Source organism: Amaranthus tricolor, chromosome 7 (genome assembly GCF_026212465.1).
Source record: "Amaranthus tricolor cultivar Red isolate AtriRed21 chromosome 7, ASM2621246v1, whole genome shotgun sequence".
NCBI classification, from domain to species: domain Eukaryota; kingdom Viridiplantae; phylum Streptophyta; class Magnoliopsida; order Caryophyllales; family Amaranthaceae; genus Amaranthus; species Amaranthus tricolor.
Window position 1 is genome coordinate 7,106,919 of NC_080053.1, and position 12,629 is coordinate 7,119,547.

A 12,629-nucleotide genomic window follows, 5' to 3' on the forward strand; every position below is an offset into this window, starting at 1 on the left:
TTTAATTCAAGTATAAAATCTCATGGTGAGACTGTTTCATACAAAAAATTATATATTACCACTTAATGTCAAATTCTCATCTACATTTTCTCCTCATATTCTACCTATTTTTAAATAATTATTTGAAGTAGTAAAAAAATAAAATTGTCACAAAGATAATTAATTAAAATAAAAGAAAAAACCATTAATGCAGCCAGTGAAAACATTTTTCGACCATAATACAACCTAGTAAACCCATCAGAATTACAAACCAACCAACTACATTCGGATCCTCCGAACCTAGCAGTTCCATTAAAATAACACAGCTGGTGACAGCCTGTCAGCAACCCAACTTCTCTCTCTACCTCCTTTTTTTCTCGTTCGCCAATTTCAGTATTATTTCCCACTATCTTCTCTCTTTCTCTCTCTACTCAATAACCTTTTTTTCTCTCTACTTCCTCTTTCTAATGCGTTTCAAGAGAATACTTTAGTGGATCCACTTCGACGAGCACCTCAGGTATTATCTTCGATCGGATTTTATCGTTTTTTTGGATTATTTTTTGTTTAATTAGTTTATTCCGTGCAATGTGCTCTGCTAGGGTTTCTGTAACTTCGATGATTTGATCTGTTTTGTTGCTATTGATTTATGTATGTTTTGTATTTACTGAAATATTTGAAAATAATATTGTTCTTCGTAAAATCAAGATTACAAAATGTTGTTTTAAGAGAAAAATTGATTTTACTGTTTTCGAAAGGAAATTGAGACATTGATCTGTTTTGTTGCAATTCACGTGTTTATATTTCATACTTACTGAAATTGTTGAATTACATGTGATTTTTGTAAAATCAAGTATGCATAAATTTGTTAAATTTTAGACGAAAATTCCAATTTACTGCGAGCTTACTGTTTCAGGAAATAAATTGAGACATCGATGAAGGATTGGTGGTTTTTCAGTGAGGAATTGATGGTGGTGTATTTATTAATATACTGGCGTGTGTTTTTCTGAAGATTTTTGTTGTTTGATTAGGATTTGTAGTAGTTTGAAAGTGAACTATGGTTGATAGGATTGAATGGATAAATTGTTGAGCATTACATTTGAGGTCAGTGGTTCTTGTGCAAGGTTTCTGTGTAATGTGGACTTAAGTAGGATATACCTTATCTTCAAAAAAAAAAGTAGGATTTTACCTAATGTGCACTTTGCTTAGTTGTTTTTAGGGAGGAATGGTGCTTGTGTGTTTGTCGAGTATTTTCCGGTAAATTTTTGTACGTAGACGAGGAATTTTGGTAGTGGAAGATTGTAGAGTATAACTTTCAATGTGATGTTTACTTTACTTGGTTGTTTTGAGAAAAACACTGGAATAAGTAGAGGAAGATATGGATGTAGTGGGGTGATAATTTCGCTAGTGGGTTATTTGGTAGTTGCTTTGAGAAGTTAAAAGTACGAAAGGCGAAGAGGAAGATATTGTTGTACTTGCAGTCATTTCTATCATTTGTCATATAACAACAGGCTTCATCATTCGTCATATAACAATAGGCTTCCAAAAATCCTAATCTATCATTTCGTTCTTCACTCATGGCATCCAAGTTATCTTTGTCATGCCTCTTCTTATGATAAGCCTATTGTATTTCCAATCTTCATCTTTTCTAACTAGTCCGGTCTACATTGCACATGAACAAATCCATGTATTTGGTGATCTCTAATTAATCTTATGTCTTCATTTTGGATTTTATCTTTTCAAAACTCTAACGTGTCTGCTTATATTTTTAGTCGATATCTTCTTTTGTTCAGGTATTTTGAATTGTTTGATTGAAGACGCTTGTTTGGTAGACACCGATAAGATAGCAGAGGTTGATTGCAATTGAAGATCTGGACCATTACCTTATGCTTTCTCATGCTTGCAACTGAAAGGCTTTGCTAAAGTTTTTTATGTCACTTGATGCTACTAAAGTTGCTCAATCTCATATTGGGAAGGGAACTTTGGCTTTGTAGTAGGGCTTTTTTCTGTCTCCATGCTAGCGGAGAGCATGCGTGGAATTTGTTCTTCGGGTAATGCCCCTGACCAGTCAAGCCGTCGATGCACTCGGTGTGGTGACAATTTCTCTAGTGGGTTCTTTTGTAGTTTCTGGCCTCCTGTGCTTGCCATACTTACTGTACTTCCATACTCGTATTCAGAGACCAGAGTTACGTCAACTTGGTTACTTTAACGGACCTTGGATAGTTCGAATTATTCTTATCGCACTTGGTATATTCTGGGGATTCGGTGAAATTCTGCGGTTAAGTTTCTTCAGGAGGAAGGGTAAAATCTTTCATTCACCTTCCCAAAGATGGCAGGAAGACATTTGCAAGCTATATATTCTATCGAATCTGGGATTCACAGAGCCATGCTTTTTCCTCTTAGTGTGTTTTCTTCTACGTGCATCCCTAAATTGGAGGGGAGCAGGTATACTGAACCGGAAATGGAATTTTAAGACAATTGGTTATGTTCTGCTTTATTGCTTCCCTATCTTCATCTTGAATCTCCTTGTTATCCTGGTTGCCCCCAAATTCCGAAATGGAAAAATTAAAGTGCTTGGAAAATTACCGGAAGAATTTACCAAGCCATATGTGTCATTCAATGCATCCGACCAACCCGTCATTGCTTGCACTTACCCAATGTTATGTACAATATTCCATGGACTGTTTTCCATCATTCTAATCACTTACCTGATAATTCTTGGGAGGCAGATGGTTGTTTCAGTCATTAACAAAGGACTACAGAGGAGAGTTTACATACTTATATTCGTTATTTTAAGTTTCTTGCCCTTGAGGGTTCTTTTGCTTGGTTTTTCAGTTTTGGCTAGGCATGAGCATTTTCTCTTTGAAGCTCTTGCCTTTTCTGGTTTTCTTGTGCTATTATGTTGTGTTGTAGTGGGTATTTTTATGCTTGTTTTCTTACCTGTTAAAGATTCTTTAGCCCTTATTAGGGGCGTGGGGTTAGTGGGCTCCGAGGGAGGAAGATGTTACACATTAGAGGACTATGCTGATTCTCTTTCTCTTATTGCCGCCCATCAGAGTCATCTCGAGACTAGCACAGCTACGACTACAAGCCTGGGTAGAAACTCTGATGCCTCAACAAAACGGGGTTCCATCTCATTCCGGACTATGATTAAAGATGAAACTTCATCTGTCGGAGGAGTATGCGAGGAAGAAATGAACACATTATCCCCAGGCTTTCGGCTGTTGTCAACATCATCTCCTGGTTCCCCAGCTTCCCTACACATGAAACTTCCATCGTCATAGTTTGGAGGTCCACAGTAGGGGAAAAAGAAAGGCAGAAGAGAAGCTTTTTTTTCTCAGTTCTTTTGTCTGGATGATATGCTACTGTAAGTGCAATTTCTGCCAATTAATAAGACTTTCTGTTCATAGATCAAAGGAAATTATACCCCCTTTAGCTTGATGGATTTCGATATTTGCCTTCTTTTTCATATATCATTTATTTTGTTGTCAATTGGTTGGTTAAACAGAAGAATTGTTTTAATATTTTTGTTTTCTGTTTAGTTCTTTTCCCTTATTTTTTACTCCCAAGTTTCAAGTGTTATAGGTAAGGTGATGTTTCAAGGCAGTTTACATTTCTCTATAGAAAATGAGTAAGTACTTGAAAGCAAGAGTGACAATTCTAAATCACTACTCATTTCCCTTTGTCCATTGTCAAAATAGTACTTCCTCCGTTTCACTATACTTGTTACATTTAATTTTTTATGCAATCTAATGTGTTATTTTGATTATTTATATGTTGAACTATATATATCTAAAAAATGTAAAAAGTTGATATTATAAAAGTATACGATTAGAAGATTGAAAATAAAATTTTGCTTTAACTATATTTTTCTTACGCATTATCTGTAAAATATAAAATAAGCTTGAACGATAAATTATGTTAAAAACTTTTTAGTAGCAAGTATTTCAGAATGGAAGTATATGTGTAGTGTATCAGACGTGACACTACATTTTTCTTTCGTTTGAGATACGTTTAATAATTAAAAAGGAAAATTGATGATTCCTTCACCAATTGTATATTTTCACTATTGATCTATTTATTTATGACATAATGTGAAAATAAGTACATTTGCTGGAAACAATTCATTCACTATCTTCAAATTAAAGTAAAGTACATGATTATTATGGTTATATAACGCTAGTATAAAAAATTGTGAATGCATGGATCTGTTAATATAGAATCCAAAAATATAATTTAAAACAAGGCAAAATTATAAAAACTACTTAATATATACCCCATTTTGTTAAAAATTACCTTATGTAAAAATTTTTGCAAAAAACTACTTTATATAATACAATTGTTTGCAAAACCGCTTTTGACCGCTAACTTTAACCGTTGACCTGCATATGATATTCACGTGATGATTTGATGTATTTACTTCTTCATTTCAGTTCAACTTCGAAAATCCTTTCTTTCTTCCTGCCATTTCTAGCAACTCAACTAGAGCAATAAACCCCGTATCAACAAAAAAAGAAGCAACTCGACTAGAGCAATAACTTGAATAGCGTCCTTTCTCTTCCAGTACTCTAGAGTGCTACCTACATAACCAAAGAAATCAAATAAGAATCCGACAGCTAGCCAATGTTATGATAAACAATAAGAATTCCAGAAGTCACTCCACACTTTATAGTGACTTACATTCAGCCAAAAATTTCCAAGTGAGGTAAAGAAAGTTTAACTTTTGGTATTTTAGAGAGAAAACCTCACAAGAGTTCAAAACAAATTTATAATACTATAAGGTTTTTTACCTACAATTAGAATTCTCTTGATGACACATCCAAAACTCAACATTAAAAAATATCAAACTTACCCATAACTAATAGATTATGGTGAACACAAATGAGGTATGGAATAGCAGGTAACCTGGTACCGTTGTGCAATTAAAGGATTTTCGAAGCTGAAGTGAAATTACTTACAAGTAAATACATTAAAGCATCACGTGAGTGTCACATGTGGGTCAACGGTTAAAGTTAGCGGTTAAAGGCCACAAACCGTTATAAGGTAATGTTTTGCAAACAATTGTATTATATAAGGTAGTTTTTTGCAAAAATTTTTACATAAGGTAGTTTTTTACAAAATGGGGTATATATTAGATAGTTTTTTATAATTTTGCCTTAAAACAATTATGCAAGTACATATATTATTGTTATCAAGCTTATTAAATCAATGACTTTGATATTTTTTAAAGAATATTTACCGAATGCTTGACTTCTTTTTTTTTTTTTTTAATTTAATTCATCATAATTTTAAGTTAGGTAAATAGAATTGCTATTATAAACTAACCATATAAATATTTTTCCTATTTTAGCTCTAATCTTGAACAAAAGACATCATATTTTAAAATAGGTAAATGTTATCATATAATCAATTATTAACCGCTAAAATATATCCATTTGTCAAGACTCTTAAAAGATGACATTTGTTATTTTTCAACATTTATATTAGTATACTAGTATTTGTGCCCGTACAATGTAGGGATATGTTAATCTTTTGATTAAAATAAATTCAATTGAAAAGTTGGCAATTGATCTAATCTTTAATGTATTACATTGTAAATGACGTGAAAAAAATTATTGCATAGTCATTTACGAACATTTTATATTACCAAACCAACATATTTAGACAATATAGTAAAGTGTAAATCCTTTATTTTTGAATGCTTATATTAAAAGCTTTAAACAATATGAGTTTATATAATTAATCTATGCACAAAACTTAAGTTTTAAATTACATATTTTTATTTAAGTACACATATAATATAATATAAAAATAAGTTAGTTTTATTAAAACAGAGATATTAAATGTTTATAAACTCTTATTAACTGAACACTTAATATAAATTCATTTTGAAGAAAATTGATTCAATTTAATATTCATTCATTTATCTATAAAATGTGTATTAAAATAATTTATGTCGTTGTTGAGTTTCAAAAATAGTATGTGTAAGACTTGTTTAAATTGATATTGTTAATGAGATACTTGTTTTTTTCACCTTAATAGTGGAGTATTTGTTTTAAGATAAAGGAAAAATTGATATTAATAATCCAACCTTTCACCCATCTACCGTGAATAATTTCACCTTTGGATTATTTTTAATAATCCAACCTTTATTCTTAGTTTTCTATTAGCACACCCATTTATTTTATAATAATTCAACTTTTACCCTTAGTTTGCTATCAGCATACCTTATTAGTATGCTGACAGCAAACAAAAGACAAAGGTTGAATTATTAAAAAGATAATCCAAAGTTAGAATTATTTATAGCAGATAAGTAAAAGGTTGGATTATTAATTTTAATTTTTTCTAAGATAAATAGCACATAGATAGTATTTATACTTCACATCAAAATATTAATCTCATTTTAAAATTAAATTACATATAAAATTAGATGTAATATGTTAAAATGTTAATACTTTAATTTTTTATCAGAAAATATATCAATCACTGGTTTTATTTTATCTTCTACCAAATTAATCAAAAATTCAAACATGAATATATTCATATGTGATTGATTTCGTATTTCTTAAGTTGATGATTGATTTATATTAATTCAAATTGTCATTTTGATTACTTAATTTATTATTTATATAGTAATATATAATAATCAAATAATATCAACTTATGATAATTTTTATATTATTATATTCTCTCAAAACTTAGATCTAATTAGGTAAAATAATATCAACTTATGATAATTTTTATATTATTATATTCTCTTAAAAGTTAGATCTAATTAGGTCATAATATTTGTGTATATAATCTTTTGATCTTATTTTCAATCCTATTACAATAGATTAAGTTAAAATTTTTACTACATTTATTTCCTTAATTATTGTTATATGTTTCAATTTATTCATTTATCATTTTTAGTTATGCTAATGCTATATAAAAATTGATCAATATGTCATGTAGTCATTTTTTCATCCATTAATATTTATTCTTTTGTCATGCCTCATTAGAAAATGACACTTGAAATATTTCACCATTTCTATAGTATTGTATGATGATAATTTTTATATTATTATATTCTCTCAAAAGTTAGATCCAATTAAGTAAAAATATTTGTGTATATAATCTTTTGACCATATTTCCAATCCTATTACAAAAGATTAAGTTAAAATTTTTGTTACATTTATTTCCTTAAGTATTGTTATATGTTTCAATAATTATTATTATATGTTTCAATTTATTCATTTATCATTTTTAGTTATACTAATACTATATAAAAATTAATCAAGTCATTTTTTCATCCATTAATATTTTTTCTTTTGTCATGCCTCCTTAGAAAATGACACTTGAAATATTTTAGCATTTTTATAGTATTGTATGATGATAATTTTTATATTATTATATTCTCTCAAAAGTTAGATCCAGTTAGGTCAAAATATTTCTGTATATAATCTTTTGACCTTATTGCCAATCGTATTACAAAAGATTAAGTTAAAATTTTTACTACATTTATTTCATTAATTATTGTTATATGTTTCAATTTATTTATTTATAATTTTATTTAGTTAGACTAATACTATATAAAAATTAATCAATATGTCATGTAGTTATTTTTTCATCCATTAATATTTTTCCTTTTGTCATTCCTCCTTAGAAAATGACACTTGAAATTTTTCAGCATTTTTATTGTATTGTATGATTTTAGTTATACTAATACCATATAAAAATTAATCAATATGTCATATAGTCATTTTTTCATCTATTAATATTTTTTCTTTTATCATGCCTCATTAGAAAATGACACTTAGAATTTTTCAACATTTTTATAGTATTGTATGAAGTATAATTTGATCTTTTTTCCAATCCTATTACAAAAGATTAAGTTAAAATTTTGACTACATTTATTTCCTTAATTATTGTTATATGTTTCAATTTATTCATTTATCATTTTTAGTTATACTAATACTATATAAAAATTATTTAATATGTCATGTAGTCATTTTTTCATCCGTTAATATTTTTTCTTTTGTCACTTGGAATTTGGCACTTGGAATTTTCCAGCATTTTTATTGTATTGTATGATATGATAATATGATTATTTAATAGGTTGCTTTATTTTCAAGGGATGAATAGTAGATGAGATTATTAATGTTAATTTTTACATTTTGATATTTAAGTGATTATCTTTTCAAATTATATTAACTTGCATATTATTTGAACTTTTTTGCATTACTGTCCCTCTGTCCCACCCTATTAGGTATTACAATAATGTTATATTACAAATATGTTACAAGATGAAAATCTACACTATTTGTAATCCTTCTGTTGATGGCATTAAACTCTTCTAATTCACCAAAGAAACAGTGAAGATATGGTTGTGACAATGTATGTAGTCCTTGAAAACTCGATATTTATAGAAGACGTTAATGCGCATTTCTATTGTGATATTTCTCCCACAAAGGTGCTTGGGATGATGATTAAATTCACAATGAAATATAATCTACACAATAATTTCCTAGCACAATGGATATTGCAATAGTAAAGACATGTATTGCAATTGATAAATGACTTTGATAATATTGATAGTTAATTACTCTCTCCACATGATATCATGTAAAGAAGAACATGAACAAGAGAAGTTCTTAAGGAAGAAATTAGAAAATGAATAGAAAATAGTATGGAATGTCCCTTAGCATACTCCCTCTATTTGTAGAGTGGAGTATCAACTAATGCCACTCTATGAAACAAGTGTGTTTCATTAAACAAAGCATATGAACCAAAGGGATGATTCACCAATGCTTATCATCGAAACATAATGAGTGTTTCATCTTGAAAATAACTTCTAATCAGAAGCTTATAGCCATTAGTGGTGATTGAACTCAAGCAACACTAAAAAAATAAACAAACAAAACCGCAAAAAACAAAACAGGGGCCTGGCGACAACTCGCCGCCCAAAATGCTGAGTCGTCTTTATATTCTGTCTCATTTTGAGACTTGAGAACCCAAGCGACGAATCGTCGCCTATAAATGACGAGTTTTTGTTTTCTTCTGTTTTATAGTTTTACACTTTTTCTTTAACGCATTTATCTGGACTTGTAATATATTGTATATTTTCCAACTACTATACTTAGTATGTAGTATATATAATCTAGGTCTATATATTCTAAATATTCAAAAATCCTCCCCATTTAGAATAGAAAGGACCTTCTTCTTCTTTTACAAATTAAATAAATAATCCTGTTTCATGCATCAACGCTAATGTCCTCAAGGATTGAATTAGTGCCTAGTATAAAACTCTTCACAAGTGACCGAGCTAGAATGATGTCCCTACGGATTGAATCAACTTGCCCATCCAACCACTTAAAAGTTAAATACACATAAAACCAATAACACATAGTCATTTACCTTGATATATTATATAGGACCGCATCCATATGTATTCATAAGTTTCTCATGGTCGGATATGCCAATCTTGACTACTTGAAGAGGCCAAAACTTCAAACTTGTATCGGTAGGTTCTCACTACGTAAAACATAGCCCTGTGATTGGATATCACCAAGAGCTCTTCAACCCTTGACCTTGAGAACTTTTTAGACTACTACCTTGCCTTCACGGTCCAAAGAACCTATGGGTCATTCATCCTTGTTGCTTTAAAAGTCTAAAAGGATTTTACCACATTGAATTCAAGACACAATGCTACTTGTATGTGAATTGGTACTTCCTTTAAACTTTATTAGCATAATCGATCTCAATTGACGCTTGCTCGGTTGACACCTAACTCATGGTTGTTGTGAAAAATCAGCTAAACTGAAATTGGTGTTCACATAGCCAAGAGTTATGACACTATGTGAGATAATATTTTGTACAAGACTATGTATAAGAGTAATATGATGAGACTTACCATTATACGCTTGACTATAAGCTCTACCCAAAGTCGTTATTCAATCCGTATAAATTGCCACTGGTTAAATTGGCTTTGGCAACAAAGGTTTTTAAGCTTGAGATTCCTTAACCACTCCGCAACACTTGCTGCTGAGGTAAGTGCTATGAATTCCGCAGACACAGTGGAATCAACTATAACCGTTTGTTTATTGGAAGCCCATGAAATGACACCTCCCCCATAAACAAACATCCGACCGCTAGTTGAGAGTTATCCTCTTCAAGTGATCCAACTAGCATTAGAATAACCTTCTAAAACAGAAGGTACACCACTATAAGTTATACCATAATTTGTGGTACCATTCAAGTATTTTAATACTCTTCTTATCGCCATCCCATGATGTGGACCCGGGTTGCTAGTAAATCTACTCAATTTACCAACCGCAAACGCTATGTTCGACCTTGTACATGTCATAGCATACATCAAACATCCAACGACCTTTGCATACTGTAATTGAGAAAGTGGCTGTCCGGTATGTTTGGCAAATTTCATACCTTGATCCATGAAACTTGAGAGTGGGTTCGTGTCTTGCATTTTAAACCTATCAAGCACTTTCTCAACATAATGAGAATGACTTAGGTTAATATGATCACCATCTCTTAGGATCTTGATATCTAAGATCACATCAGCCTTCCCCATATCCTTTATATGGAAGAATTTAGACAAAAATACTTTGTCTCTTGGATATGTACTAAACTAGTACCATAGATGAGCATGTCATCCACGTATAAGAAAATGATAATTCCATTTCCTCGGTTATGAAATTTGCTATAAACTCATTTATCCGCTCGATTCAACTTTAATCCAAAGGATAATATAGTTGCATCAAACGTTTATCGCCATTGCTTTCGTGCTTGTTTAAGTCCATACAGTGACTTAACAAGTTTACACAACTTGTTCTCTTGTCCTTTAAAAATAAACCCTTTGGGTTGTTTCATGTATACCTCTTCATCTAGCTCACCATATAAGAATGCAGTTTTTACATCCATTTGATGGATCTCTAGACGATGGATCATAGTCAATGCTACCAACATGTTAATGGTGGTTGTTCTTGCAATTGCTGCATATGTATCGAAATGATCGATACCCAGTTTTTGTTTAAAGCCTTGTGCCACTAAACGGGCCTTGAACTTATCAATAATTCTATCAATCTTCATCTTCTTGTAGAAGATCCACTTGCAACCAATATGTTTACTAGTTGGTGGAAGATCTACTAATACCCAAGTATTATTTCCCATGATGAATTGCATCTCATCACCTATTGCCTCTTTTCAAAAGGCATTATCTTGTGAAACCACTGCATCACTACAAGTCAATAGGTCTCTTTCCGCATCAAATAAATATGAAACACTAGAAGATATTTTTATCTTTAATTCCTTCAACCAAATATACATGGAAATCTGGTCCAAAGCTCTTTGCTCTCCGTTGTCTTTTACTCCTTGTAGGAATAATTTCAACATTTGCTTCTTCATCATCTATTGTTGACTCTCATCAACATCTACAGGGGGTTCTTGTTGATCATCAACACTTTCTTCGGTACTAATTTGTAGATTCTTTTGTCTACTTAGTGATGAGAATCTATCATAAAAAATGGCATCCCTAAACTCAATAATTGAGTGTATAGATATGCAATCATCTTGTTCTATTACATAAAACCCATTAGTTTTGCTATTTTGAGAATACTCTATAAAGATGCACTCCAAACCTCGTTCACTGAGTTTCCTTCTCTTGTTGGAACCTTAAGATAACTTAAGTTTGGTTCTCTTTTGTACCAAAGGTTCATAAGGAGTTTCCTTATTGGTTCTTGTTGGAACCCGGTCAAGAATGTGATATGCCGTCAACATTGCTTCACCCCAAAATCCTTCACTCAAACTAGTGTAGGATAACGTGTAATTCACCTTCTTTTGAAGAGTTCGATTCATCCTCTCCGCCACACCATTTGATTGTGGTGCGTATTCGGTGGTTGTTTCATGAATAATGCACATAGATTGGAAATATGTGAAATCATAATATCCTCATCCCTTATTGGTTCTAAGCCTTTTAAGTTTACATCCAGTTTGTAAATCTACTTCATTTTTGTAAATCTTAAAAGAACTAAGAGCTTCATCTTTTGCATGCAAAAAGTACACATAACAAAATTTGGAATAATCATCATTAAAAGTAATCACATACTTCTTATTGCCTAAAGATGGTGTACTATGGAAATGACATAAAACACTATGTACCAAATTTAAAATTTCAGATGTTTTTACAACACTTTTAAATGGTGTTATAGTGATTTTGTTCAACATGCATGTTTTTCAATTATGAGATTGTTGTCGACAATAAGGAATAAAATCATGCCTAGACATAAATGAGGCTTTATCAAAATTCACATGTCCCAATCTTAAATGCCAAAGGTAATGCAAATTGTCAAATTTATTGCTAGAAACATCAACAATGTACACAATATTTTTCATACAAGACTTAAATAAATTACATTGTACGTAGGCACGACCTAAGAAAAAGTTTTCTTTTGATATTATACATTGATATGCTCGTTTTTAGAGCACATTTATCTCCTCATTGTAGTGTCGAGTCTCGCGTTTCAGAATAGTTTTTACACACTTTACGCATGATTTTACCTTGTTCTTGTCTCCATGGTGTTTTGAGGTAATTTCAGGTATGTTCGGAGAGTTCAAGGTATTTTACGTTGCGTACGAGACTTAGACACTTCGATCGA

General features: G+C 30.9%; 1 protein-coding gene across 4 annotated transcripts; it reads left to right on the forward strand.

Annotated features, from left to right (window-relative positions):
• Window positions 1-329: 329 nt before the first annotated feature.
• On the forward strand, window positions 330-3,517 carry LOC130817544 (uncharacterized). Of its 4 annotated transcripts, none has more exons than XM_057683305.1 (3): window positions 334-496; window positions 893-1,663; window positions 1,770-3,517. In XM_057683305.1, the coding sequence occupies exon 3, from the start codon at window positions 2,031-2,033 to the stop codon at window positions 3,258-3,260; it is 1,230 nt and encodes a 409-aa protein (XP_057539288.1). In that variant the 5' UTR covers window positions 334-496; window positions 893-1,663; window positions 1,770-2,030; the 3' UTR covers window positions 3,261-3,517. The 4 variants fall into 4 exon arrangements, with proteins under 4 accessions (XP_057539287.1, XP_057539288.1, XP_057539289.1 ...); XM_057683306.1 differs by having other exon boundaries at window positions 893-1,080; XM_057683304.1 differs by lacking the exon at window positions 893-1,663 and having other exon boundaries at window positions 330-496.
• Window positions 3,518-12,629: the final 9,112 nt, after the last annotated feature.